The sequence below is a fragment of the Ylistrum balloti genome, unplaced genomic scaffold (assembly GCF_031769215.1).
Source record: "Ylistrum balloti isolate Yb309-2 unplaced genomic scaffold, AGI_CSIRO_Ybal_v1 Utg370646, whole genome shotgun sequence".
In the NCBI taxonomy this organism is placed as follows: Eukaryota; Metazoa; Mollusca; class Bivalvia; order Pectinida; family Pectinidae; genus Ylistrum; species Ylistrum balloti.
Genome location: NW_026782393.1, coordinates 352,440 through 377,337, shown reverse-complemented (window position 1 = coordinate 377,337; position 24,898 = coordinate 352,440). Strand labels below are relative to the sequence as shown.

The window sequence follows — 24,898 nt, the reverse complement described above, 5'->3', positions numbered from 1 at the left end:
TTTTTTTTAACAAAATCACCCATTCACTGTAGAAAATGAACTTATCGTACATTTTGGTACGCCTATTCCAAGATTGCGAAAACCTCGAACGCTTCTACAAACCAGCCAGGTTTTCTGCAAAAGGATTCATCAGTGTGCACGTTCTTAAGTATACAATAATGTAATGCAATTTTCAAACATATTGAAAAGAAAAGAAGCAAGAACGTCTTTTGTGATATCAGCCGAATCGAGGTCTTGTGTTGGTTATGCAAAACACTATAACGGAATGACGACCATTGACAGCAGATGCCATTTCGTGATATGGGTAAAAATGAGGAAAAAATTAAAGTGAATTTAATTTGTGTCCTTAATGAACGTGGAAGCCGTTGTCAATTCGTATCCAGCAAGTGCTCACTTAAATATGCACCAGGGGGCGCTGTCCGTTAGCTATGTGCATATGTCTAGAGTTATTCCGAACGTAGACGCCACCTTGCAAGATGGCAGGAGGTAAGACATTGCTTACGATTTCGTGGATGTTACCACAAATTACTGAAAAGGCGACCTCTAGTTTGAAAGCAATCTGATACTTTGAACATTATTTTCAAATATATCGTAAATTGCATTTGGAACAATGTTTATTTTCAACAAAATCGGGTAATGCAGAAGGATTATGCCGGCGCGGTAGGCCGCCATTATTCTACATTGCCACGTGTTACATAGTGAATGGTTCTGATACGTTGCAATCTTTTTCGGCTGTAAGACATAACTCGTGCATTGTTTTTTTTAATCACGTGTATATCACATTAATATGTGGCAAATGGGGGATATTTCATTTACATAACCAGTGCAGAACCGGTTGGAAAAAGGAGGTGCCATGCCCGACGGCAACGCAACAAAAATATCACCGCTATTCCAAAATGAATTTCTCTATGAATCGTTATCAATATCTCAAGCTCAATCAGTATGAAGAATGCATATTTGAAGCAAGTTTTAAGGTTGATATTGTAGAAAATTATAAGATAATGATTAAAATAGCGAGGTATATACCTTGCTGCAAAAGTCGGGTTTCCTGCACGGGAATAAGGATCTTTACCAACCATTTTAAAAATGAAACAGTTGATTGGACATTGAAAAAATACTGTTATATTTCCTTGTGTAAATATTAATACTTTACTTTTATTTTATTTAGCAACGTCAATACTGTATTTATTTGCCGTGGCTATTGTCGGCCAGGCATTGACACCTTCAACATTCCTGACCACGGTTGACCAGAAGAGGCTTACAAATGTGTTCAAGGCTGCACAGCCATACACAGATGCAGCTAGTGCCCATTACTCCATCCTTGGGCTGAAGCTGCTGGGATCTCCTGTTGCAAATGCAAAGGTTTTCATTTTACCAAAATTGTGCCAAATACTGTTATCAGTTTTTTAAAAAAAGAAGTGTTGTAGGAAACTAAATGTAATATTTAACATCTAATATCAGGAATATATTTTACATTTAATGACATTAATGGAAAGTAATTGGATTGGTTGTCATATATGGTAAAGTAATTGATTTGGCACTGAACGGCAAGGTCTTTAGAAAACTATATACATATTCCTTTTTTTTTTAAGTACAATTTGCCCCATAAAGAGTATGCAGAATTAAATATTTCATTTTTGTTGCAGGAGACCTGCAAAACTGTCACCTCCTTGGTCCGGCCAGATGATGTGGCGTCTCTGTACCATGCATCTGCTGCAGCAGCTGCCTTGGGCAACTGCAAGGTAAATATTAGTGACAGAGCCCATCCTCTTCCAGTGTACTTAGATCTACAGTGTTATTGCAATGAATATAAGGAACAATGAACACTGCAAATTTGTAGGAGGAAATAAATGTTATTATCCTACTCAAGGTGATGATTACTATCTTGGTGGAAATGTAACAGATTCTGCATCATTGAAAATGAGGCCATACTTAAGTGTCATTGCAGTTAAGTATCTATTTGACCCGAAAATTCCAAAATAAGAAAGACTCCTGTCAATTTTTTCTATGTAAATTATGAATTCTATGGATTTACAACAAAATAAAACCTCAAGCCTTTGAGTAATGCAAGGCTCAAAACCATATCGATAAATATAGGTTGAGATATGATAATGACATTCTCATGACATATCTTGTTGCAATAAACTCCCCGTGGTCTCATTCCTGGTGCCGCTATGTGTCAGGAATGCTGTTATCACACTCGGGGAAGATAAATGCAGATGGCAGGATCACTATCTATTTTATTGGATGATGATCGTATGAATTCTGCAACAAAGCTTTGATTAACATTCCATATCTCTGGCCTGGTAATATACACAGATGGTTACTTGAAAAACAAATATCTAGTGAATTATACCTTTGTTATGACATCAGCTTTCCAATATTTTCCTTGCTGGTTGGATCCAATATTTGTTTTTATAAAGTTACTTGTAGAATTCCAAGTGTTCAGTGAATCATGCAGAGTGTATTTTTCTTTGCTTCATTTTTTTAATATTTCAAAAAGTAGTATTATATAGGCTCTACATATGTCTCTGCTTGTCTCATCTTATAAAGGTTGCATTATAAATGATATAGGAGTTATCACATTTGTGTGATTGAACATGATTTGAAATATGTAGCATTGCTTGGTTACCTTTTTGTGGAAAATATAATTAGCATCAAAATTAAACAACAAGCTTATCCTGCAGTCTTAGCTGCTAAGAAATCAATTTTGATGAGTTTCATTTGTGTCTGGTAATTGTAATTATGAATGACATTTATGTAATGGGGTATTATTTGTCTCCTTAAATGTAGGGGCTTTTGATATCAAATTACTTCAGTTATTGTACTTATGTAGAATTTTTTGAGAACTTTTGCATTTTTGGTAACTTTTCCTTTGACAATTTGAACTTTTAAGACAATATATCAGTTTTTCCCCATGGTTTCATTCTTGATGCTTATATGTATCATGGATGCCGTTTTTCACGCACAGGGAAGATAAAAGCAGATGGCAGGATCACCATCTAGTTTATTGGATGATGATCGTATAAATTCTGCAACAATAACTTATAAGTACCCATATAGTGCCATGTATGTGATAACTTTAATTGCTGTGAATTAAAAAAAAATATGAAATACAAATTTTTCTCTGCTTGTCAGATCCAGTATTTGTCTTAAATTTCTTTATTTAGAACTATTTTTGTTCTGTCATGTAATTTGCTCATGTTAAAGATGTTGTAGGATTAAAGACACACTGGTGTGATATTTGTACATAACATTGCCTGGTTGTGTCTGTTGTAAGAAATAGTGATATACCGGTAATCTGTTTTGAACTCTTCAAAACTACAGCTTAAGAAATCCAGTTACTGTAGTTCATATACTGTTGTTGGTTTTGTTTTTGACAGTTTCTTTTGTAATGTACAAATAGGTAAACCAATTTTCCAATTTGTATGTGTTGTTTTCTCCCTGTGGTCTCATTCTTGATGCTTGTATGTATCATGGATGCCGTTTTTCACGCACAGGGAAGATAAAAGCAGATGGCAGGATCACCTTCTGTTATATTGGATGGTGATCGTATAAATTCTGTGACACTGTCAGCATAATAATTGTAAAGTATTAACAAATGAGTTCTTAAGAATGTTTATTGATGAAAAAAAAATTAAGACCATCTAGGTTCAGTTGATAAATAATTTTTTCTGTTTTAAATGACAAAATTTTAAATAACTTTTTGTGTGTCAACCATTCTGAATCACTTAGTTTTATTACCATTACTTACTGACACCTAGATTTTTGGTTGACCAGATCTAGACGAGAAAAAAAGTTTTAGATTTAAGAAGGTGTAAATTAGGTCTGGCAGATTCATATATATCAAATGTTTAACCTTCAAATTTCAAAGTAATTATTACATTGACTTTGAGAAAAATAAACTTTCTAGTGTTTAACATTTCTCTAAACATGACTCTTCTTGAGACCAAACATTTTCTATCTCTGCCATGTAGTCTTTTCTGTTAAGGCTGTATAAGCTCAGTCTGTACAATATTAGACTTTGATAGTCGTGGTTGTGTGCTTGGCCAAACCACTTTATCTCAATTGCTCTTGATGGCATGAAACATGCCTCTTGTATGTTGTTCAATTAGGTAGGCACCAGCTTTTCCTCTTGAGTCATTACTTGAAGAAATTGAACCAAAACAAAAAATATATAGAAAATGGTTCAGTCCATTAAGATAGTTTGTGATGATTCCACATAATAATTACATTGTATAATAGTCTAAAGCCATTATTTAAGGCCACTGATTTTTTTCCTCTTCCAATACAATTAACTTAAACATTTAGTGCCCCGTAACTTTGCTGTATCGCCTATGTATGGTGAATATAGTTATTCAGACGGGGAACATTAAATGCATGTTGTGCCAGGGTCTGTGACCTTTAACATGGATACAGGCTGTGTATACTACCTCCTGCAACATTCTCTGAGTCAGTTCCCTTAACAATAAACTGGAAAATACTATTGAACCATAAAGTTTAGGTTGTTTGGTGTTACAACGTTCTTGTATTGCAGTCTTAGTTTCAAGATGTAAATTTTGACAAATTAAAGCCATTCTCCTTTCTTTGGTATATTGATGTTTGGGAATTCAATTCATAATAAACCATGCATGCAAATTTTTATTTTGGTGTTGATTGATAACAGTTCATCACTGTCCCATAACTTTGCTGTATCACCTATCAATGGTGATTATAGTTATACACATGGGAAACATTAAATGCATGTTGTGCCAGGGTCTGTGACCTTTAACATGGATACAGGCTGTGTATACTACCTCCTGCAACATTCTCTGATTCTGTCCCCTTAACAATAAACTGCAAAATACTATTAAACCATAAAGTTTAGGTTGTTTGGTGTTACAACATTCTTGTATAGAAATGATTGTTTCAAACTATAAATTGCATCACTTTGAAAATCCTTTTTTCTTTGTTTGTACATAGATGATTTGGGCATTTGTCTACATATTTTTGAATAAAACTCTTAATATTTCAAAAATTCAAGTTTCAGTGCTAAAGTATATTTGTGCATCTGGGATGGCCTCATCAGATAATGTAATTGTAATGAGCTAGCATAACTTGTCAGGAATATATTTTAAACCTGAATTCTCAATGAATAGCGACCTTAGATGTCACCTTTGCCAATCAACTGTGAAGTGTCCAAAAGTCCTTAAGAGTTTTCATTAATCATTTTCACCATTAGTCTGTGAGCTACATATTTGGTATGAATAGGAACAAGTTGATAAGTAGTCTTTATACACATGATTTAATTTATTAGAGACAAGATAACAAAAGTATGAATGTGACCTTTATAAATGTCAGAAAATTGACAGGAGCATTGAATTGATAGTTGGTTTCTGTTACAGTTGCAACGTATATAAACATTTGCATAAAACCTGGTGATAAATTTTAAGCCATTATCATCATTTTCCTTTTATAAGCCCACATTGATTTTGAGCCATTAGGAATAAGTTTGCCCTACTAGGTGTATTGCAGGAGAAAAACTCGTGTTATTTTCTTCCTATATAGGTGACAGCTGCTGGGGCAGAAGCCCTCCTCGGAGAAGCCATCAAGGACACTGCTCCAGTTGTGGATATTTTCCAAGCTTTTTTTGCCCTTAAAAACTTGGGGCTTAAAGGTATGTTAATAATTCTATGACCTAGATACACAAGATATTAGATATGACCTGGATATTTCTAGTTATACGATTCTATGACCTACATAATCCAAGATATTTGATTCTAAATAATTCTAAAATCACCTAATAATTTTAGGTAACATTTGTTGCTAACTACCTTTTTCCTAGATATTTCAATTGATATGCACAATTTCCAATGTTGACATCTAGGCTATTTGACCTTGTGTCAAATTTGGCCTGGCTCTGTCTGTGTGGCGTATGGGAGCTGAATGTCCCTATGGGGACTTGAGGTATATTCCCTTTCCACCACATTGGAGAGAAACTCTGTCCCCCACTGAGAGCCCCCCGGCCTTAGTAGGGTGTGGACGAGGCCCTGTATATTCCATCAACTTCTTGTAGTCACTATGTGACAATGGCAGGGTAGAGAGACCATGCAGGGTACACATAAATGACAGTTATTAGAATCTGAAATTTGGAATACAGAGATTATCGTCAAAAATTTAATTCATATAGCATTTTAAAACTTTACATGGCTTTTTAGAGTTCCTTATATGATGTGACAAGTTTAATGTTTTAGTGGTCATTTAAGTGAAGTGATTAATTTTCTATCTTTTATTTTTACAGTTGACAATGCCAAAGTTGGTACAGCTTTAACAGAAGCTGTGAAAAAAGATGATACACCATTAAGGTAAATCTACTTCTGAAATGTGAAGATGATTGCTTTTTCTCTGTAATGGAGTAGATCATCTTTCATTAAAACTACTTTAAAATTGAAATTTACATTTTAAAGTTTACATGAACAGCCATTGAAAGCAGTAGCTAGTGCAGAGTAAGATTATGATATTGTATTGATCTTTGAAACTGCTGATTGATATGTGGGTCATTATGGAGCATAGATAGATCAGCTGTTACATGGAAGAGATAATCCACTTGATAATTAAGTACTGATGTCTCGGATATGAATAATCCATATGCTTAGGTATGAATAAATGGCTAGGCATACCTGAAAATAAGCGATTTACTGAGGCAGATAATACTTCACTGAACCATGCAGTAAGTAATTTTGGTCTGGTTGTAATTACCTTTTATTGAAATACCTTTGTATCATTCATTGTTTAGAGGAAGTAATGAACTTCTTGAGGTTTGATGAACCATTGCTTTAAAGATGAAAGTTGAATAATAATAAAAGTATGAAATAAATTCTTAAGATTTTTTTCTTTGCAGTTATGGTTATGCATTTTTAGTAGCAGCTGAGCTACCAAATGAAAATAAGATGTTTGACAGTATTGAAGATATTATTGCACAAGCAGATGAAGTAGATGACAAATACTTACAGGTCAGTAAACCATTTTATCTTACAGTGTTAAGTAACATTCTTACAAGGTTTGGTTTTCATGTCAAAATTATACCTAATAGAGATGTAAGGTTGAGCCAAACCATTTTATGTAGATCCTTCAAAAAGTAACTGAAATTTGAAGAATTCATAATCATGCTGAGTTGTACCTCGTATCTGTTGATTTGAGGCTCAAAATGTTCAAATTTGTCAAAACTATGAGTGTACTCAGTCCAATGTTGACATCTTGGCTATTTGACCTTGTGTCAGATTTGGCCTGGCTCTGTCTGTGTGGCGTATGGGAGCTGAATGTCCCTATGGGGACTTGAGGTATATTCCCTTTCCACCACATTGGAGAGAAACTCTGTCCCCCAACTGAGAGCCCCCCGGCCTTAGTAGGGTGTGGACGAGGCCCTGTATATTCCATCAACTTCCTGTAGTCACTATGTGACAATGGCAGGGTAGAGAGACCATGCAGGGTACATTTATGAATAAAGTGTTTCCTTTTTTGGTAATATCAAATTATAGAGATTCTAGGGTTGGAATGTTACAGTTGATGGTTCTTTTAAATGTTTGAAACTCTTTTTATTTTTGTTTCAGTTTGAAGGAGGATTGTATGTAACATCTTTGATCATAGACGGGGCTTATAAATTAGCCGAGAAAGCAAAGAAAGCACCAACTCTATCAGCTGTGAGTCTATGAATTTTGACATAGCTTCTAACTTTGTGTAACCTTATCATCCGTAAAGAAACGGAACATAATGGATGGTTGCTTTATGATAGATAAGAATGTAATCCATTATAAAAATGATTAACAAGGAAGGAGAACAAGTAAGCCCATTTTCCAATGTTGACATCTTGGCTATTTGACCTTGTGTCAAATTTGGCCTGGCTCTGTCTGTGTGGCGTATGGGAGCTGAATGTCCCTATGGGGTCTTGAGGTATATTCCCTTTCCACCACATTGGAGAAAAACTCTGTCCCCCTACTGAGAGCCCCCCGGCCTTAGTAGGGTGTGGGCAAGGTCCTGTATATTCCATCAACTTCCTGTAGTCACTATGTGACAATGGCAGGGTAGAGAGACCATGCAGGGTATATATTGTGATTAAGTTAATGTATATGAGAAACTTATTGAGACTTACCTGATATAGAAAGAGTGATCTTTTACAGTCATTTTTAATGAAAAATATCTGGAAATGAATATTTGCATGAAAGAATGTGGCACTTTTTGTAAACTGTCACTATTGTACTGCTAGTCAAATACACCAGCATGGAGTTAAGATATAGTACTGTATTTATATATGGATAAATTTACTTCTGGTCATTGTAGCTCAAGATAAAAAAAAAAATCACAGGAATTAAAAGATTTTCTGTTTTATGTTCCAGGATAAAGTTATGAAATTTGCCAATTATTTCCTGAGTCGTAAACATGTACACCAGCTGAGAGCTGCCTGTCAGTTTGTGTCTGTCAGCAAGACTCTCACAGATAATAAGGTAAGTAACAGCAATACTATAAAAATACAGCGATTAAGCACACGCCTATTACAACAGTAACTTTGATGGCTAAGGCATGAAACCCTTTATAAAATGTTAGAACAGTCTTGAAGGTATATTGGGAATTCAAATGTTATGTAGGAATAAAATGTATGGAATATTTGGCTGTATTCACCATTTAAATGTAATGTATTTTTACCTAAATATGAATGGAATAGAGTTTTATATTATTAACTGAACAGGTAGAGTTGTTGGCACCTGATGACAATCTTATGCATTTCGGTTATCTTGGGACTGGAGTGTTGGTTGTTGGGTGCTAGATAAAAGTGTTGCTTTCCACCCGGCCATCTTCTGTCTCATGAGAGAGTCGGACTAAGAGCGACAAACATTTTTTGTTTTTTTTTTGTTTTTTTTGTTTTTTTTTAGTAGACTTGATATCTTTGTAATTTATCTATTTGTAAAGCAAGACTGTTGTCATTGAGTGTATAAGATCACTATCTGGGATTCTTCCTGTGTTTTTGAACAGTGGTTGATATATTTGGAAGACATACTAACTGACATTTCATCCGTTTGGAAATAGTTTTTTTAGCCTTGTGTGTTTACAACAAGTATGTGTACAATATTGATTTATTTTCATTTAAAACTAATTTCAGTATCACATTCCTGTTGCGGTCACTCTTGCAAGTCCAGTTGCTGTCAGTCAGACGTCATCTGTGGTGCAGGTAAGTGATGTTGACACCGAGAAGTCTGCCATTAGCTTATCAATTTATCATAAGCCATGAAAGGTGATTCAACTGTTATTTATGATAATTTCAGATGTGTATACTACGTATGTCTGGAGCTAGTAGATTTTACTTAGAAAAGTTTAATGATTCTATTGTGACAATATTTGCAAAGTTAATATAATATTTCATTTAAAATAAAATATATTGATAAGAAGTGTTAAGTAGGCAGTTTGCTATAGTAAGAAAGTAATTCTTCATTACAAGTTGCTAATTCATAAGTAGACTATAAAATGTGTGTATTGAAAGACTTACCTGAACAGATACCAAGAAAATCAGGGGTGAGAAATAAAAGTTTAATTTGGTTAATTTCTAAAGCATAAAAAAAGGAAATATTTTGAAACTGAACAGTTACGACGAGTCATGAAATAAACCATGTTCACAACTGTTGCAGAATATATTTTCATTGTTACGTGCAGAATTACATAAAGTGATGCATGTGTTGTTTCCAATTGTTCCATCAACATATTTAGCCGTTAAAGTTAAAGTGCTTTCCCAGCATTTTCCATTTTGATCAAAATGTAATGATGTATCCCTTGCATGGCACAATTGGCATTAAGATATAGACATAGGCCAGATGTGTTTAAGAAGACACTTGTAAAATTAATTCATATTCATTAACTTTGGTACACTATAGACCACAGTACCCTTCTGTGTTGTCTTTGTAAACAAAATTTGTTGTATAAAATGGCATTTAATTTAATTCTTCTCCCATCAACCAAGATATCCATTTACCAGGTATGTTCAATCTGGAAAACTTACATTGGATCAGGATTGATAATACTTGCACTTGATGGTGATCATTAACACATCAGTCTGTCTGTGACTGGATTGTTCACTGTTGGGTGCTAGATAAAAGTGTTGCTTTCCACCCGACCATCTTCTGCCTTATAAGAGAGTCGGACTAACAGTGACAAACAATTTCTTTCTTCACTAAATTAAGTGTGTTCCATCAAGTTATCTACCAAAAGAGTAACTAAAAGACTTTAAAGACTTACAATGATCCTTTTCCTTTCTGCATCATGTAAGCAATTTCACCCCTGTTATGATATACTGTTTTCACTATCAGACCTGATACTAGAACTTTATTCACCCTATTTTTATATGGTCACTATCCCAGTAAAACATCTGCCCCACTCAAAGACTCTAAATTTTGTTTGGTGTTCCACTCTTAGAAATAAATTGATAATTTGCTTTATAGAAGTAATAGAGAGGAAATTGAACCATGGAAAGAACTGACTTATTTTGGAGTTCTTAGTCAATTAATTAATTCTTTTTTGAGGGGTGATTAGTCCAAGGGGTTAGTTATTTAAACAATAGATGATGTGAACTCCACATGATTTTCATTCATTTTCCCAAATATTATAAACTGTAAAATTGTGTATGTTCTGTTGTCGTGAAAGTTTCTACAATTCTGAGCGTCTACAAGGAGGGAAGGTTGTTTGCCTTGTGTTCTATATGCATGCAACAGCTAGACCAAAATGAATAAAGACGGTATCCACAGTTGATGGGCACAATCAAGGTCTCTTTTATAGTGTCATATAAAGATGCTATCACAGGAAACTTTTGTAACCTGTACAAAGGAGCTGGACACCCTACCTAGTCACATTATACAATCAGCTAAAAAGTCTTTACCCCCTAATGCTAGTTGTCTGATGCTCTGAATCATGCATATGACACGAGGGACATACAATTTATCTAAGTAAATGTTTCTTAACTACGATGATATTTGATATCGTAGATAATATTTGCACTTGATGGTGATCATTAACACATCAGTCTGTCTGTGACTGGATTGTTCACTGTTGGGTGCTAGATAAAAGTGTTGCTTTCCACCCGACCATCTTCTGCTTTATAAGCGAGTCGGACTAACAGTGACAAACAACTTCTTTCTTCACTAAATTAAGTGTGTTCCATCGAGTTATCTACTAAAAGAGTAACTAAAAGACTTTAAAGACTTACAATGATCCATTTCCTTTCTGCATCATGTAAGCAATTTCACACCTGTTATGATATGTTTTCACTATTAGACCTGATACTAGAACTTTATTCACCCTATTTTTATATGGTCACTATCCCAGTAAAACATCTGCCCCACTCAAAGACTCTAAATTTTGCTTGGCATTCCACTCTTAGAAATAAATTGATAATTTGCTTTATAGAAGTAATAGAAAAGAAATTGAACCATGGAAAGAACTGACTTATTTTGGAGTTCTTTGTCAAGTAATTTTGTTTTTTTTTTTTTTTTTTGTGAGGGGTGATTAGTCCAAGGGGTTAGTTATTTAAACAATAGATGATGTGAACTCCACATGATTTTCATTCATTTTCCCAAATATTATAAACTGTAAAATTGTGTATGTTCTGTTGTCGTGAAAGTTTCTACAATTCTGAGCCTCTACAAGAGGGAAGATTGTTTGTCTTGTGTTCTACATCCATGCAACCTAGGCCAAAATGAATAAAGACGGTATCCACAGTTGATGGGCACAATCAAGGTCTCTTTTATAGTGTCATATAAAGATGCTATCACAGGAAACTTTTGTAACCTGTACAAAGGAGCTGGACACCCTACCTAGTCACATTATACAATCAGCTAAAAAGTCTTTACCCCCTAATGCTAGTTGTCTGATGCTCTGAATCATGCATATGACACGAGGGACATACAATTTATCTAAGTAAATGTTTCTTAACTACGATGATATTTGATATCGTAGATAATATTTGCACTTGATGGTGATCATTAACACATCAGTCTGTCTGTGACTGAATTGTTCACTGTTGGGTGCTATATAAAAGTGTTGCTTTCCACCCGACCATCTTCTGCCTTATAAGAGAGTCGGACTAAAAGTGACAAACAAATAGTTTTCATTCTTTCTTAAGTTAGTAAGGAATCTGATGATCACACTTTGATTTTAGGTACATTCAAGAAAAGTCTAAAAGTCAGTAAAAAAGGGGATTTAGCTTATTGATGTAGCCTAAGAAAAAACAAATACTGGATTAGGAAAGTTACTGTGTTAGTGTACTGGAGTTAGCAGAAAGACAGGTATAAACGTTATCTAAATAATGAGTAGAAATCATGTACACTATGTTGGTTGATAGGTGCGTGTGACCAACCTGATGGGCGGTTCCCTTGGTGATTTGACTGTGACTGCTGATAGTGCTCGTCACCTTGGAGATGAAGCCATTGTCCTGAGTAAGAAGCCCTTCACTGCCAGTAAAACCGACAGGTTGGTTGTCCTATTAAGTCAGACTTTAGAAATTAAATGACTAAAAGCATTTGTTCTCACATCGATCACAAGTTTTCCACTTATACTACTCCATTATGTTTAACTTGAAATGTTTTATGTGCATTCAGTAAATAGAGAAAATTAACTGCTGGTAACTTCCTATCTTTGTTGTATTTTTGAAAATTGCTCAGTAGTGCAAACTTTTAATTAAATCAAGTGTTCTCTAAAAGTTGACATTGACCAATGTTGACATCTAGGCTATTTGACCTCGTGTCAGATTTGGCCTGGCTCTGTCTGTGTGGCATATGGGAGCTGAATGTCCTTTTGGGTCTTGAGGTATATTCCCTTTCCACCACATTGGAGAGAAACTCTGTCCCCCTACTGAGAGCCCCCCGGCCTTAGTAGGGTGTGGGCGAGGCCCTGTATATTCCATCAACTTCCTGTAGTCACTATGTGACAATGGCAGGGTAGAGAGACCATGCAGGGTACACATAATGTTCGTTTCATTTGTTGCTATTAAGTATTGTTGAATTGTTAACACTTGGTAATATGCAAAGGTTCTTGTACATGATTATGCCAGAAGAAAAATGATATTTCTTGAAATTATTTAAACATTTTATAATTAGATATAAGGACTGGTTGGCAAGGTTACTATATTGTGTTGCCAAGGGCTCTTGTACCAATTATTTACAATATATCCTCTGCCATCCTTTGGAATACTGTATAACGGGTTATTTTCATCCTTTTTCCATAATACATAATTGCCTTGTATTCACTTTGCCTTCTAAGAATTACATGAAAGGGTTATACATGGTCATTGTTGAATGGGTGAAAATTATAAGGGGAAGAAAATCTCCTAGCATACAGTATCAGTTAATGTAGTAGCTGTGATCTGATGGAAACTGGTTTTAAAAAGTTGAGAAAGAAAAGGGAAATTGAAGACTAAATAAAATATTTATTATAATTGTACATTAGTATTTTTTGAAAATTCTGTATTATAAGACTTTCATATGTTAAGGTGTGGGATGTGGATATTCCACTCGAGGGGTCACAAAACGTCGTAAAATAAGACGCTTTGCGCAGGGTTTTACCACGTTTTGTGAAATTGAGGTAAAGAAAATTGTCGTTTTTGATGTTGATTTTATGTTCTTACTTCAGTTCTCTGTACGAGCTGAACTTTATGCAGACAAAGCCAGCTAGAGGATTCTACAAGTTGACCATCAGTGTGGTTCCCAAGAAAGCAGACAGCCGGCTGATTGGTACCACTGGAGCAGAGGTTAGAATAACACCAGTAGCATTACGAAGTGTTTAATATGAACTAGATGATGTCCTAATGAAAACTATTCAAATGAAACCCAAGGGCTTCAAGTTTTGTAAAGGGCACAAACCCTAGACTTTGATTGATATTTTACTTAGTAGTAATAGACAAAAGCCAAACGATGATTGTTTTTGGAGTTCTGGGGTCTAGTAGATTTTTCAAAGGAATAGTCATTATCCAATGTTGATATCTGGGCTATTTGACCTTGTGTCAGATTTGGCCTGGCTCTGTCTGTGTGGCGTATGGGAGCTGAATGTCCCTATGGGGACTTGAGGTATATTCCCTTTCCACCACATTGGAGAGAAACTCTGTCCCCCTACTGAGAGCTCCCCGGCCTTAGTAGGGTGTGGGCGAGGCCCTGTATATTCCATCAACTTCCTGTAGTCACTATGTGACAATGGCAGGGTAGAGAGACCATGCAGGGTACAAACTGAAAACTCTAAATAAGATCAATATTTTCTTCATTATTTGCCATAAGTCTTTGTAGACTTACATATTCTTTATTCCTGATGTTCAACGTTTTTTGCCAAGGTTGAGGTAAAAGTGACAACTCAAGTGTCTGTAGAAAATGTGGAAGTGGGTGTGGCAGACAAGGATCAGACAACTGCTGCTAGAACCACAAAGTAAGTCGGCAGTTTAGGTTCACCTGAGTCTTCTAAATTTTTTATCTTGTCTGTTTTAATGAAACATAATAAATATTAGTTTTTGTGAAGTTTTTCATGTCTATGATCTTTTCTTTTAATATCAACAAAGTCTTTATTTTTTTTTATTTACAAATTTCTTCCTTTTGTTTGACTTTTTTCAGAATCTAAACATTTTCACTGTCTATGATATGTTGTGTGTGTGTGTTTTGTGCTAAATCTGTTATATCTTTACTAACATGCAACTTTCTCAGGCCTCAAAGACAGGACCAGTAAGCATTGAGTTTTGTAATGTTAAATGACAAGACTTCAGTTTTGTCCTCATTGATCTTGTCCCAATCATTTTTTTCCTTATCAATCTTGATCAATATTTCCTGCTAAATCTTTTTTGATAATCCTGTCCTGACCTATCATGTCCTGATCAATCTTGTTGCAATCAATTGTGTTTTTATCAATCTTGAAAAAATATTTCCTTGTTATGTTCGTTATGTAAAAAGTTCATGGGAAATGGAGCAGATTTCAATTAGAAATTTTATATTATTAAATGTAATTCAACTACACTGTAATAAAAAGCTACATGTATCATATTTAAAATATAATGTAAAGATTTCATGGGAGTTAGGTCTAGATACCAAATATATGGGGAAATCTGTGATTTGTTTTATCCATAATTATATTCAAACAGCCCCGAGTTCCTGATAACAACCCAAAAACCAACCAAACCTCCCAATTAAATCCTTGTTGAAGAATAAGCTGCATCTATAGGAATTTCTTATGTGAAACCAAGTGACATATATATTAAATGAAATCCGTTTTCTTCAGTATGGTGTCCTGAATTCCATTTGCTCTGTTAACATTTGATCCCTTAAGTCCTCGGTGCTTTCTTTTTGCTTATACATGGGTATTTCCTTGCTATGAAACAAATGCTTCAAATGGAGTCCATCGTCATTCCCTCGACAATATCCATATATTTACAAGCATTGAACAAAAAGCCCCTTTGTCATTCCCCTTGAGATGCTTTTTCTTGCCCTCTTTCTTGTTTTTGTTGTTCAAGCTTTTGCAGTTGTAAAAATATTTATCATAGGAAGGCATTTGTATTTAATCGGTGAAAATCACTTAACATTTGAATAAAAGGCTAAAGGAAAAGAAAGTATCAAGAACGGTGTTAGGCAGTTACAGAAGTGCCTTTCTGTTATGCCGTTATATTTTGAATTCAAAATTTGCTTTCAGGCAGTCATTTGAAAATTCATTAGATCTGTTCAAGAAAAATGCATTTTATCAAAGTAAAAGATCTGTAGTTTAAGTCTTGAAATATGTGAGTAAATGGTGATAGGACCTTGACAGAGATTTAATACTTAATCAGTGTGGTAGGTTTTCCTTTAATATTTACAACAGGTTGATAAGTCAAAACATAAAAATCATGTGACTAGGGCTGCAAGTCAACCAAGGGAACAGCCTCTTGTATTAAAGTTCTAATTTTTTTGTCGGCATATTTCCATTGGAAGGTGCAGGGAGTTAAAAAAGAGAGAGAAATAAAAATAGAATGCAAAAAAAGTAATTTTATGAATAACAGTATAGGTATCTTCTTGTGAATTTTTTTCAGTATCTTAAGATGGCTTTCAGCAGATGTTTAGGTAGCGCAGTAGTTTATATTTTAGGGTTCAGTTTTAATCATTTACACATTTGTCCCAAGTTTTGGTTAGAACTCCGAAACAGTCCAACCTACTGTTTTTGTTGAGAGATGTATGTAATACCTCTTGATTTCTGTGATAGGATACAACATCCCAACAAGGCTGCTAATGCCTTTGAGGCAGATTACCATCAGAAGATTGTGATGAAGTTCCAACTTAAGGAGAAGGTGTCTGGTAAACCACTCTCGGCTCATCAGACCTTTGTTAAGATGACTAACCAAAAGACACAGCAAGAGATCATTTTTGTAGCCGAGACTTCAGGAGACTCGTACAAGTTTGATCTGGTACGTGAGAAATGTTTGTTAAAATATAATAAAGTCGCTGTTATTTGTTATCTATGTCTAGTTAACTCTTTACTTTAATATTGCATGTCTGTAAATTCTAAACATAATGGTGATGCTATGACTTTTTATTGTGCGTCACTCCAATTCATATATATTTCACTGATTTTAGTTGCTGTCATACTATTTCAAACTGTCATTAGCTATCAATGGATTTTACTGTAATTTGCTTATTTGTACATATTTATAAAGAAAATATTTTTCAGACAAAAATATAGCTTGTCTAGAAATAAGGAATAACTACAAATGTAGGCACAAAATCAGTAGATATATAAATATTAACATTTGTTGGACAGATAAAGCAATTTTCTTCAGTTATTATGTCATTTAGTATAAGATAGGTATTTATAAAACTCAATCCCATAATTCTTATCAATACTGATTAATTTAGAAAACTCAATCCCTTAATTCTTATCATTACCGATTCATTTATAAAACTCAATCCCATAATTCTGATCATTACTGATTTATTTACAAAACTCAGTCCCATAATTCTGATCATTACTGATTCATTTATAAAACTCAATCCCATAATTTTTATCATTACTGACTTATTCATAAAACTCAATCCCATATTCTTATCAATACTGACTCTAACATGTTTTCAGGACGTAGGAGCACGTGCATCTGACTTCGGTCATCAGTCCGGTAAATACAGTATGGAGCTGGTTGTTGGTGATGCAGTTGTGGAGAACCCATTCTCTTGGACTATGGTAAGTAAATAGCTCTATAATGAGCTCCGATGTTGAAAGTCTGTATATAACTTCAAAATGCTTAGTTCTTCTGGATTGATCTGTCAATTTTTTTAATGTGTAGCAAATGAGGAAAACCAGGTGAAATATAGATAAAATATTTAATGGGTCTTCCTAGAGTGCAATGTAAATCTTTCTTTTATGCTTTTGTCAAATGCAATGCCCAATGTTGACATCTAGGCTATTTGACCTCGTGTCAGATTTGGCCTGGCTCTGTCTGTGTGGCGTATGGGAGCTGAATGACCCTATGGGGACTTGAGGTATATTCCCTTTCCACCACATTGGAGAGAAACTCTGTCCCCCTACCGAGAGCCCCCCGGCCTTAGTAGGGTGTGGGCGAGGCCCTGTATATTCCATCAACTTCCTGTAGTCACTATGTGACAATGGCAGGGTAGAGAGACCATGCAGGGCACAAAAGGATTTTTTTAATGACCTTAAATTTAAAAAAAATAATTATAATTAAAAGAATATTTGCTTGACCCTCTTATTCAAATACATTGCTTCACATCATATTTCGCATGTTTCTTGGATTATGTTGTTTTTCTTTGAATCTTTTTAGATTTTGTGGTATATCCTTTTTTCTCATAGATTAATTTGTTGAAGCATAAATATACTCTTATTGTTGGTGTATATACCTATTTCAGGCTGATGTTAACCTGGCCTTCCCCGAGAAAACTGCCGAAAAGAAATCCGGTGAGAGCCCATATACCAAGAAACCAGAGATCAAGGTTGGTTATACTGCAAAGTTTCTAGCAATTAGCCTTTCAAAGAAGATTTTGGTACCTATTGTTAAAGATTGGTTATGTTATACTTGATAAAGAAAGTGAATCTCTGTGGTTTGGAAGAAATCGTCTGCCTGTTTAAAATATTAATGATATTTTGTTTCATTTCAATATCGCCATAAACCAGTACTGTATATACATGTTGACGGCCTACCTGGTGCACTGACTAGGATATTTTATGTAGATACATCATAACCCTGGTAAATACTAGTTGTGATATATAGCTCGGCTTGATAGATCCTTTCTATTTCGCGATCAATTTAGCGCAAGTCTAGTGAATCATCGGTCTCGGGTTTGAATCCTAGCATAGGTATTGGAATATGGAAAGATGTTGGTTACAAGTATGAAACATACTGATAAGACAACTGTTTCATTGAGTCCTTTGGTAAATAACCTGTGTGTTTCTTTTGTAGCACGTGTTCCGTGAGGCGGAGAAAAGACCTCCAGCAGTGGTATCCATGACATTTACAGCCCTGGTCTTCCTGCCTGCACTGATCCTTCTGTTCTTGGTATGTATACTCACCAGTCAACATTCAATTTCACACCATTTGTCAAATGAAGATTTATTATACAAGATGAAGCTTTTACAAATGTTTCTGTTGCATACTTGAAAAATCTAGGATTGTAGGTAGGTAGGGTAGGGTAGTTAGATAATGAATTTTTCATTTTCTAAATATGCTTCCTTAAGAATTGAAATGGAAGTTAAAGGTAGGCTGAAGAATAAGGGGATGATTGGGTAACAGAAACAAAAAGTTTTGGCTTGCCCAGTGGGTTTATCCCCTTATTCAAATTTTTTTGCTTCTTCGGTTCAAAATTAAGAGTTGGAAAAGTAATAAAACAAATATTTTCATTGTGCCAATCTGTTTAATTCGGTTATTAAAATGTTTTCACTGTGAGATATATTGAAGAGAATCAAGCTAGCATTAAAAAAGCAATTTGTGTACTGAATTTTTATTATTAGTGAAAACAATGCATAGGAATAGAACTGAGAACAGATTTGTGTGGATACATTACATTAGATATGGACAAACATTTGAAAAACATTTGTGAGGATGCCTGATATGTTTGACTTGTGAGGTGTTGAATTTGAATTACACTGGTATAATGCATGTTTTAAGCCCAGCAACTCGGATGGTGATGGTGGGCTATTAAAATCACCCTGTGCTCGTTATCTGTTTGTCAGTCGTCAGTTCTGAAGTAATTCTTTAAGAACTGTTACTTAAAGTTTGGGATGGATCTTTGTCAAATTTCAAGTGAAGGTCTTCCATGATCCCTAGTTTTGCGTTTTTGATTTTGGAACTGATCAGATGAACAAAATGACCTACGATTGACCATATTTGAGTTAACAGATAAAGATAATTGCCAGTTTTTCCAAAAAGGAATTTTGAGATTTGCATATATAATGAAGAGAAAAACTAAAAACAGAAGAAAGAAGGGAAAAGATCTGAATTCTTAAGAACAAATAAAGATCAAACATTTGTAGTTTCCAAGATTCTTAAAGGATCTGTGGTTGAGTAGCCACTGTTATATAGAGCTATTCACGTCTGAAATTTAGATATACTAGTTTGTAATTTGGCACATTCATCAGACAAATAATCTTTATTAGACGAGACAGTGTGGTTGATGGAGCTTCAACAGAAAGCATGGAGACAGTTTAGGAAGCATGCTGTGTGATGTTTTGAAACAATATCAGAAAGTCGTTCACCCATTTTAATACATTGAATAATTTGCTGATAGCATGTCAAACATCCCCATTACTCATCGAATCTAAACAAGGAATGGTGGTGTACAAAAAGACAATAACAATGGAATCATGCTTCAGTCTCCCCAGAGTTTTGGTAACTGCCCAGGTCAAGTGATGTTAAATGTGCTGTTGCTATAAGTCTTGACACTGTTTTGTGGTGTTGTGCTTGTAAGACATCTTGTGTTTTCCAGTATCATTTATTGTGTTGCAGAAAATTCAACATCTTTTTCTTGCAACTATTAGGTCACAAAGTCATACATCATTTAACTATATATAACCATGCTTAGTGTAATAAATATCACACGCAGAAGACAAATGTTTCCTTTTTTGTGCCAATTGTAAATCAAGGATGGCTATTTTCATTATTGTCAGCTTAGATATTCCATCATATGGACTTCAACTAAACGTTTCAAAAGAAAAATATATATATATATATACACTGGGTTGTTATATTTGCGTAGCTGTACGAGGAAAAACCACTCTGGAGAACAAGAAAACAAGTCTGTAATGTTGTGTGGATGCTGGCTTCATTTTTGTTGTGAAATGTTTTTACAGGAGCATGCTACATGATGTTTTGAAACGATATCAGAATCAAGATGGCATGTATGTGTTATCACCTTGCTGAAAAAATTTGCTGATAGCATGTTTCCCATACTAACAAGTTTTAACTTTTACACAATGTTAAATTGAGTCACAAGCCACAATACCACTGGCCTTGATGACTATCAGTCACCCATTTATTTCTGTGTGATATATGTATATGTAAGCTTTTCTACCTTAATTTGCTCCTGTTCCAGTGGATGCAGATTGGAGCGAACATTAGTAACTTTCCCATGTCCATGAGCGCTATTGGATTTCACTTGTGTCTTGGAGGTAAGTCCCTGACCAACAAGTTGAGAAATCTATTTTATTGAGACAAAAGGAATATCATAATCTCAGAAAACAATGGACAGGATTAATGTTTAAACCCCTATCTCCTTCTGTTGTCAATTTTATTACATTTTAATCAACACTTTTGGGATACTTCACAGGCTATTACCATTGAAATCAAATAACATCTTATGAAATTGAGAAATCAGAATCCTTGATACAAAAATATACAAAATTGTGAAGCGTTTTCATTTATTAACAAATGATTATTTCATGCATGTATCCTAAATATTCTTTCCAGACTTAGTTGTCTTTGTTACAGTCTCTCTAGCTTTGCATCACATGATCTTGTTTCCATTTAAGGTGTGTTTGCCTTGTACTACTGTTACTGGACTCACCTCACTATGTTTGATACTCTGAGATACCTGGGACTCATCAGCATTCCACTCTTTATATTTGGCAACCGATTACTCAGTAGCATAGCAGCTAGAAGGTAAATATAGACAAGTTTTTCCTCTGATATCCAGTAGTGGAGAGAAAGGAAATGCTGTCATAAGTCCCGAGTTATGACCATCATCGTACAATCATCTAGTCCTATTTCGTGCTTTTTCTCATCAAAATCAGCTCCGTGAATGTAGACGTGGATTCATTTTTTTTATGCAATAAAATTCATAGAAGTGAAAGTGAATTTAATTTCTTTTGCTGTTAGGTCAGGATATACCATATTTACCATTGTCTCGTCTTTATATTTTCAGGAAAGGAGAAAAGTAAACAAGACATGAATCATTTTATCATGGGGAAATAAGTTAGGAACCAAAAAATTTACATTGAAGAGGCACACTATGTTTCCAGTTAAGAGAATTCCAGTGGTTGAATGTAGGCCCAGGTAGAACAGGAGTGTGTGTGGAAAGTGTGGCTGGGACAAGCAGCAGCAGCTAAAATCATCTCACTTGCATGTAAAAATTGCACACAGTAGTCTCACATTCTTGATTATGCAACAAAATTATTTTCTAGGATCTGAAATCAAAGAAGAATGATTTAGAGTTTGAAAAGAATTCGTTTGAATGAAACTTGTTATAATTTTCTATGCACAGTGCTTGTATGTGTAAGAACATTACTGCTTTCACTTTTAAGCTGATAGGTAAAATTCCATGTCGATGGAAATTTATTTGTAACTATTTTCATGCTTCCACAGAACTTTTCTGGTGTTATGTGACAGAATCCTAATTTTTGAATATGTATTTTCTTTCATATTGTGCGAGACATATTAAATCCCTTTAAGTGCTAAAATGGTTGTCTCACTACCGACCAATTTTAAGGTACAAAAAGAAGTATCAATTGATCTGAATTAGGATTAGGTTGTATTTATGAATGTCATGGAATGATGTTACCTCTCTTTAAATTAGGACACATACGTGTGACACCTAAATTGTGTGAAAGTTCATATTTACGATGTTAATAATGTAAATCAGTCTAAATTTGGAACATGATATATTTATGAACATTTATTTATATCAAGGGCAATATGGTGAGTCTTTTCAAATCATGTATGAATGGGTATGGCTATGGATTGTGTGAAAGTTAGGAATTCCAAAGTGTTTTTTGAGTTTGGAGAAATGTATGTAGGGACATCTTCATCTGTTCTCTATCATATGTTTTATATGTTACTGAGAAGTTCCCAAAAAAAAAAAGAGAGAAAAAAATATCATTTATTTTATTGTCATTATTAATATAATTATTTTCATTTAAATTCTCATTATAATAAAAATTTTACAAAAACAGCATGTGTTTATTGTGTTGTCTAAAGGAATTCATAAGTAACAGTCACACAAATAGTTCACAACCTCAAAAAAAAATCAATATTTACTTCTAGCAAATTACCATCAAATTGACAGTTAATATACTTTCATTGTTGCCAAGTACTTGTTAATGAAATTAAAGGAGATTGTATGAACTTTACAGCTTTCTCAAAAAAAAAACCCTTTTTTTATTTGAATGGTTGGCACAATAACAGAAAAGTCATATTAAAATTTCAAAAGAGTTATGAAGTGGAAATAGTGAAAAATTTGATATCCGCTGGAAGCATGAATAAATATGCACAGGAATTGCTTAAAACCAATCCAGTTAAAAATATACTCGCGGGACAAAGAAACGCAGGGTAAACTTAACTTGAGGCAAGACGTTGAGTATAATGTTCAAGAATGAAGATTAATCCATATAGAACTGCAAAATTAACGATTTGTAACTGGTGAATTATTTGAGTAATGGAAGAGAAATCTGAAATGGTCTGATTAGGGGAGCTAGCTAGTCAATACTGGGTATGTACCCATTTGCTCTCCACAGCCCTGATTTTCCTAAGCATGGAGTTCATGAGTGACTTTATCCTCATTGGGATGTTGGCCCATTCTTCCAAGAGGGCTTCTCAGAGTAACTAGGAAAGGCTGGCATTGTTAAACCTGTCTATCCAGCTGGTCCCACAAATGATCAGAAGGGGATAGGTTGGGGCTGTATTGCTGTATGGGGCCAAGCATTTCCTCCTGCTGGAATGCGAGATTGTTTTGCTGCAATAATGGGACAACATGGAGTTGGAGGATCTTCTCTCTATACCTAGTGGCAGTTAAATTGCCCACTACCAAAACCATTGATGATTTAACTCCAGTGTGAGATTCCTCTCCACACCATAACTGATCCACCCGTAAACCGAAGTTTTTGCATGGATACGATGGTGATGAGTATCTATGGTATGAAGGGCAGATTCAGTGGCAGTAAGATGCTGGTTGCATGAGACGAATAAACCTGTCAAGACATCAAGCCATGATGCCCAGACCTAGGTCTGTTAGCAACCTGACCAGTCACCCTTAGACATCTTAACAAGACGTTCTATAGTGCAGATATGGATACTGAAATGTGTGGCAACCTGTCCTTGCCATTGACCTTACATAATAGGCCTGACCCCTCTGAACTTCAGTCAGCTGTGTGTTTAATGCTATCAGCAATTAATCAAAACATTGGAAAATGATCTGTCTCTATGAAGACTACCTAATGGCATGACAAGCAGATAACTCAATGTCATATGCACATGTCATCATGCTTTCCTTAGAAGACGACATGAGTTATATTTTGATGAGATGAACATACAAACAAGAAAGAGACAACAGACATTAAATCATACATTTTTTTTTTAATTTTGTTTAATGATTAACAATGCTTACCATGGAAGATACATTTCGTGTTGGAGTGTTTTATATAAACCTTCCATCTTTCCTGACCAATATACATCAAACATCCAATTAACTGTCGGCAAGTGATTGAAGCAACTGCCCATACAATAAGCTTACGTTTTGATGTGGAACAAAAATAAGATATATGCATCCAAATCTACTTTCTAAAATGGAATGATATTTTTACAAATCAAAATTTACATAACGGGCAAAGTAGGCTGAAATGATAAAATATCTACATCATAATTTCTGTGATTTGTTAGTCATTGATCAAAGGAAAAGTCCTCATTGTTGGAACAGAACTGAAAAAGTTAATGATATCAATAACCAAAACACAAAAAACATGTTTACATACCCTTATTTTGTATAAGATGATTTATCATAAACACCTGGAAATCAAACATAATCCTTTTCAATTCTATTCATATTTCATACTTGTGTTGGTGTTGTAAATTCTATAAAATGTTCTTTTCTTCAACAATAATCTATCAAATTTTTACGATAAATTGTCTGGAAAGGATTTTCAATTCATATTTGGTTGATGCTCACCAACATGAAATAGAATATTTCAGCAATATTCTGATTTCAATTACAGGTGGCAAAGAGAAATACACAAAAATGTAGCCTAATATTACAATGTCTTATAACTTAATTTAGGCAAGACTTAAAAAAACAGAGTATTGTAAAATACCTACTGCAAAACATGAGAATAATCTCTTTTCACAACACAATAAAATCTGTTTTGGTAGACCACTCGACTAAGTAATAATTAAGTTTATAATCAAAGCCTTGTCCCATTGCGTTAATCTTAATTATCTACAAACGGTTAACAAGACACAAATTTTATATAAACAAAATAGGAGCGATATCATATAATTACAGTAAAACCCCTATATAATGTCCTCTTACCTCCCTTACTACCAGCAGTTCTCAAGAGTCCATATTGACTACAGGAGTTGGATGTATTAAAGAGTACATCTGTAGATGTTATTGCAAATATTATTGCATCAAAATTTGCCGCACTGACCTTGCATTTCTTTATTGTCTTCCTT

The 24,898-nt window shown here is 34.5% G+C and overlaps 1 protein-coding gene and 6 non-coding genes across 8 annotated transcripts; all 7 read left to right on the top strand.

The window, feature by feature from the left end:
• Positions 1-463: 463 nt before the first annotated feature.
• Positions 464-22,406, top strand: LOC132557224 (dolichyl-diphosphooligosaccharide--protein glycosyltransferase subunit 2-like). 2 transcript variants are annotated; one of them, XM_060221720.1, is made up of 20 exons: positions 464-486; positions 1,169-1,362; positions 1,647-1,742; positions 5,548-5,656; positions 6,281-6,344; positions 6,881-6,992; positions 7,590-7,679; positions 8,373-8,480; positions 9,134-9,202; positions 12,359-12,486; positions 13,645-13,762; positions 14,336-14,427; positions 14,700-14,717; positions 16,219-16,420; positions 17,086-17,190; positions 17,874-17,957; positions 18,425-18,520; positions 20,553-20,628; positions 20,989-21,118; positions 21,381-22,406. In XM_060221720.1, exons 1-20 carry the CDS (start codon positions 477-479, stop codon positions 21,394-21,396), a joined length of 1,917 nt encoding a protein of 638 aa, XP_060077703.1. In that variant the 5' UTR covers positions 464-476; the 3' UTR covers positions 21,397-22,406. The 2 variants fall into 2 exon arrangements, with proteins under 2 accessions (XP_060077703.1, XP_060077704.1); XM_060221721.1 differs by lacking the exon at positions 14,700-14,717.
• LOC132557241 (small nucleolar RNA SNORA73 family) lies at positions 5,850-6,102 on the top strand. Its single transcript, XR_009554497.1, has one exon. It is a non-coding gene; the product is annotated as a small nucleolar RNA SNORA73 family (small nucleolar RNA).
• Positions 7,223-7,476, top strand: LOC132557242 (small nucleolar RNA SNORA73 family). Its single transcript, XR_009554498.1, has one exon. It is a non-coding gene; the product is annotated as a small nucleolar RNA SNORA73 family (small nucleolar RNA).
• Positions 7,833-8,086, top strand: LOC132557243 (small nucleolar RNA SNORA73 family). Its single transcript, XR_009554499.1, has one exon. It is a non-coding gene; the product is annotated as a small nucleolar RNA SNORA73 family (small nucleolar RNA).
• LOC132557237 (small nucleolar RNA SNORA73 family) lies at positions 12,727-12,979 on the top strand. The gene has a single exon (XR_009554494.1). It is a non-coding gene; the product is annotated as a small nucleolar RNA SNORA73 family (small nucleolar RNA).
• LOC132557239 (small nucleolar RNA SNORA73 family) lies at positions 13,982-14,235 on the top strand. Its single transcript, XR_009554495.1, has one exon. It is a non-coding gene; the product is annotated as a small nucleolar RNA SNORA73 family (small nucleolar RNA).
• LOC132557240 (small nucleolar RNA SNORA73 family) lies at positions 17,393-17,646 on the top strand. The gene has a single exon (XR_009554496.1). It is a non-coding gene; the product is annotated as a small nucleolar RNA SNORA73 family (small nucleolar RNA).
• Positions 22,407-24,898: the final 2,492 nt, after the last annotated feature.

Excerpts from the sequence above, each read along its gene's own strand:
- LOC132557224 (XM_060221720.1), top strand. Across the intron at positions 6,345-6,880 it reads AAAGATGATACACCATTAAG|TTATGGTTATGCATTTTTAG; the intron begins GTAAATCTACTT and ends TTTTCTTTGCAG. Across the intron at positions 17,191-17,873 it reads ACCCATTCTCTTGGACTATG|GCTGATGTTAACCTGGCCTT; the intron begins GTAAGTAAATAG and ends TACCTATTTCAG.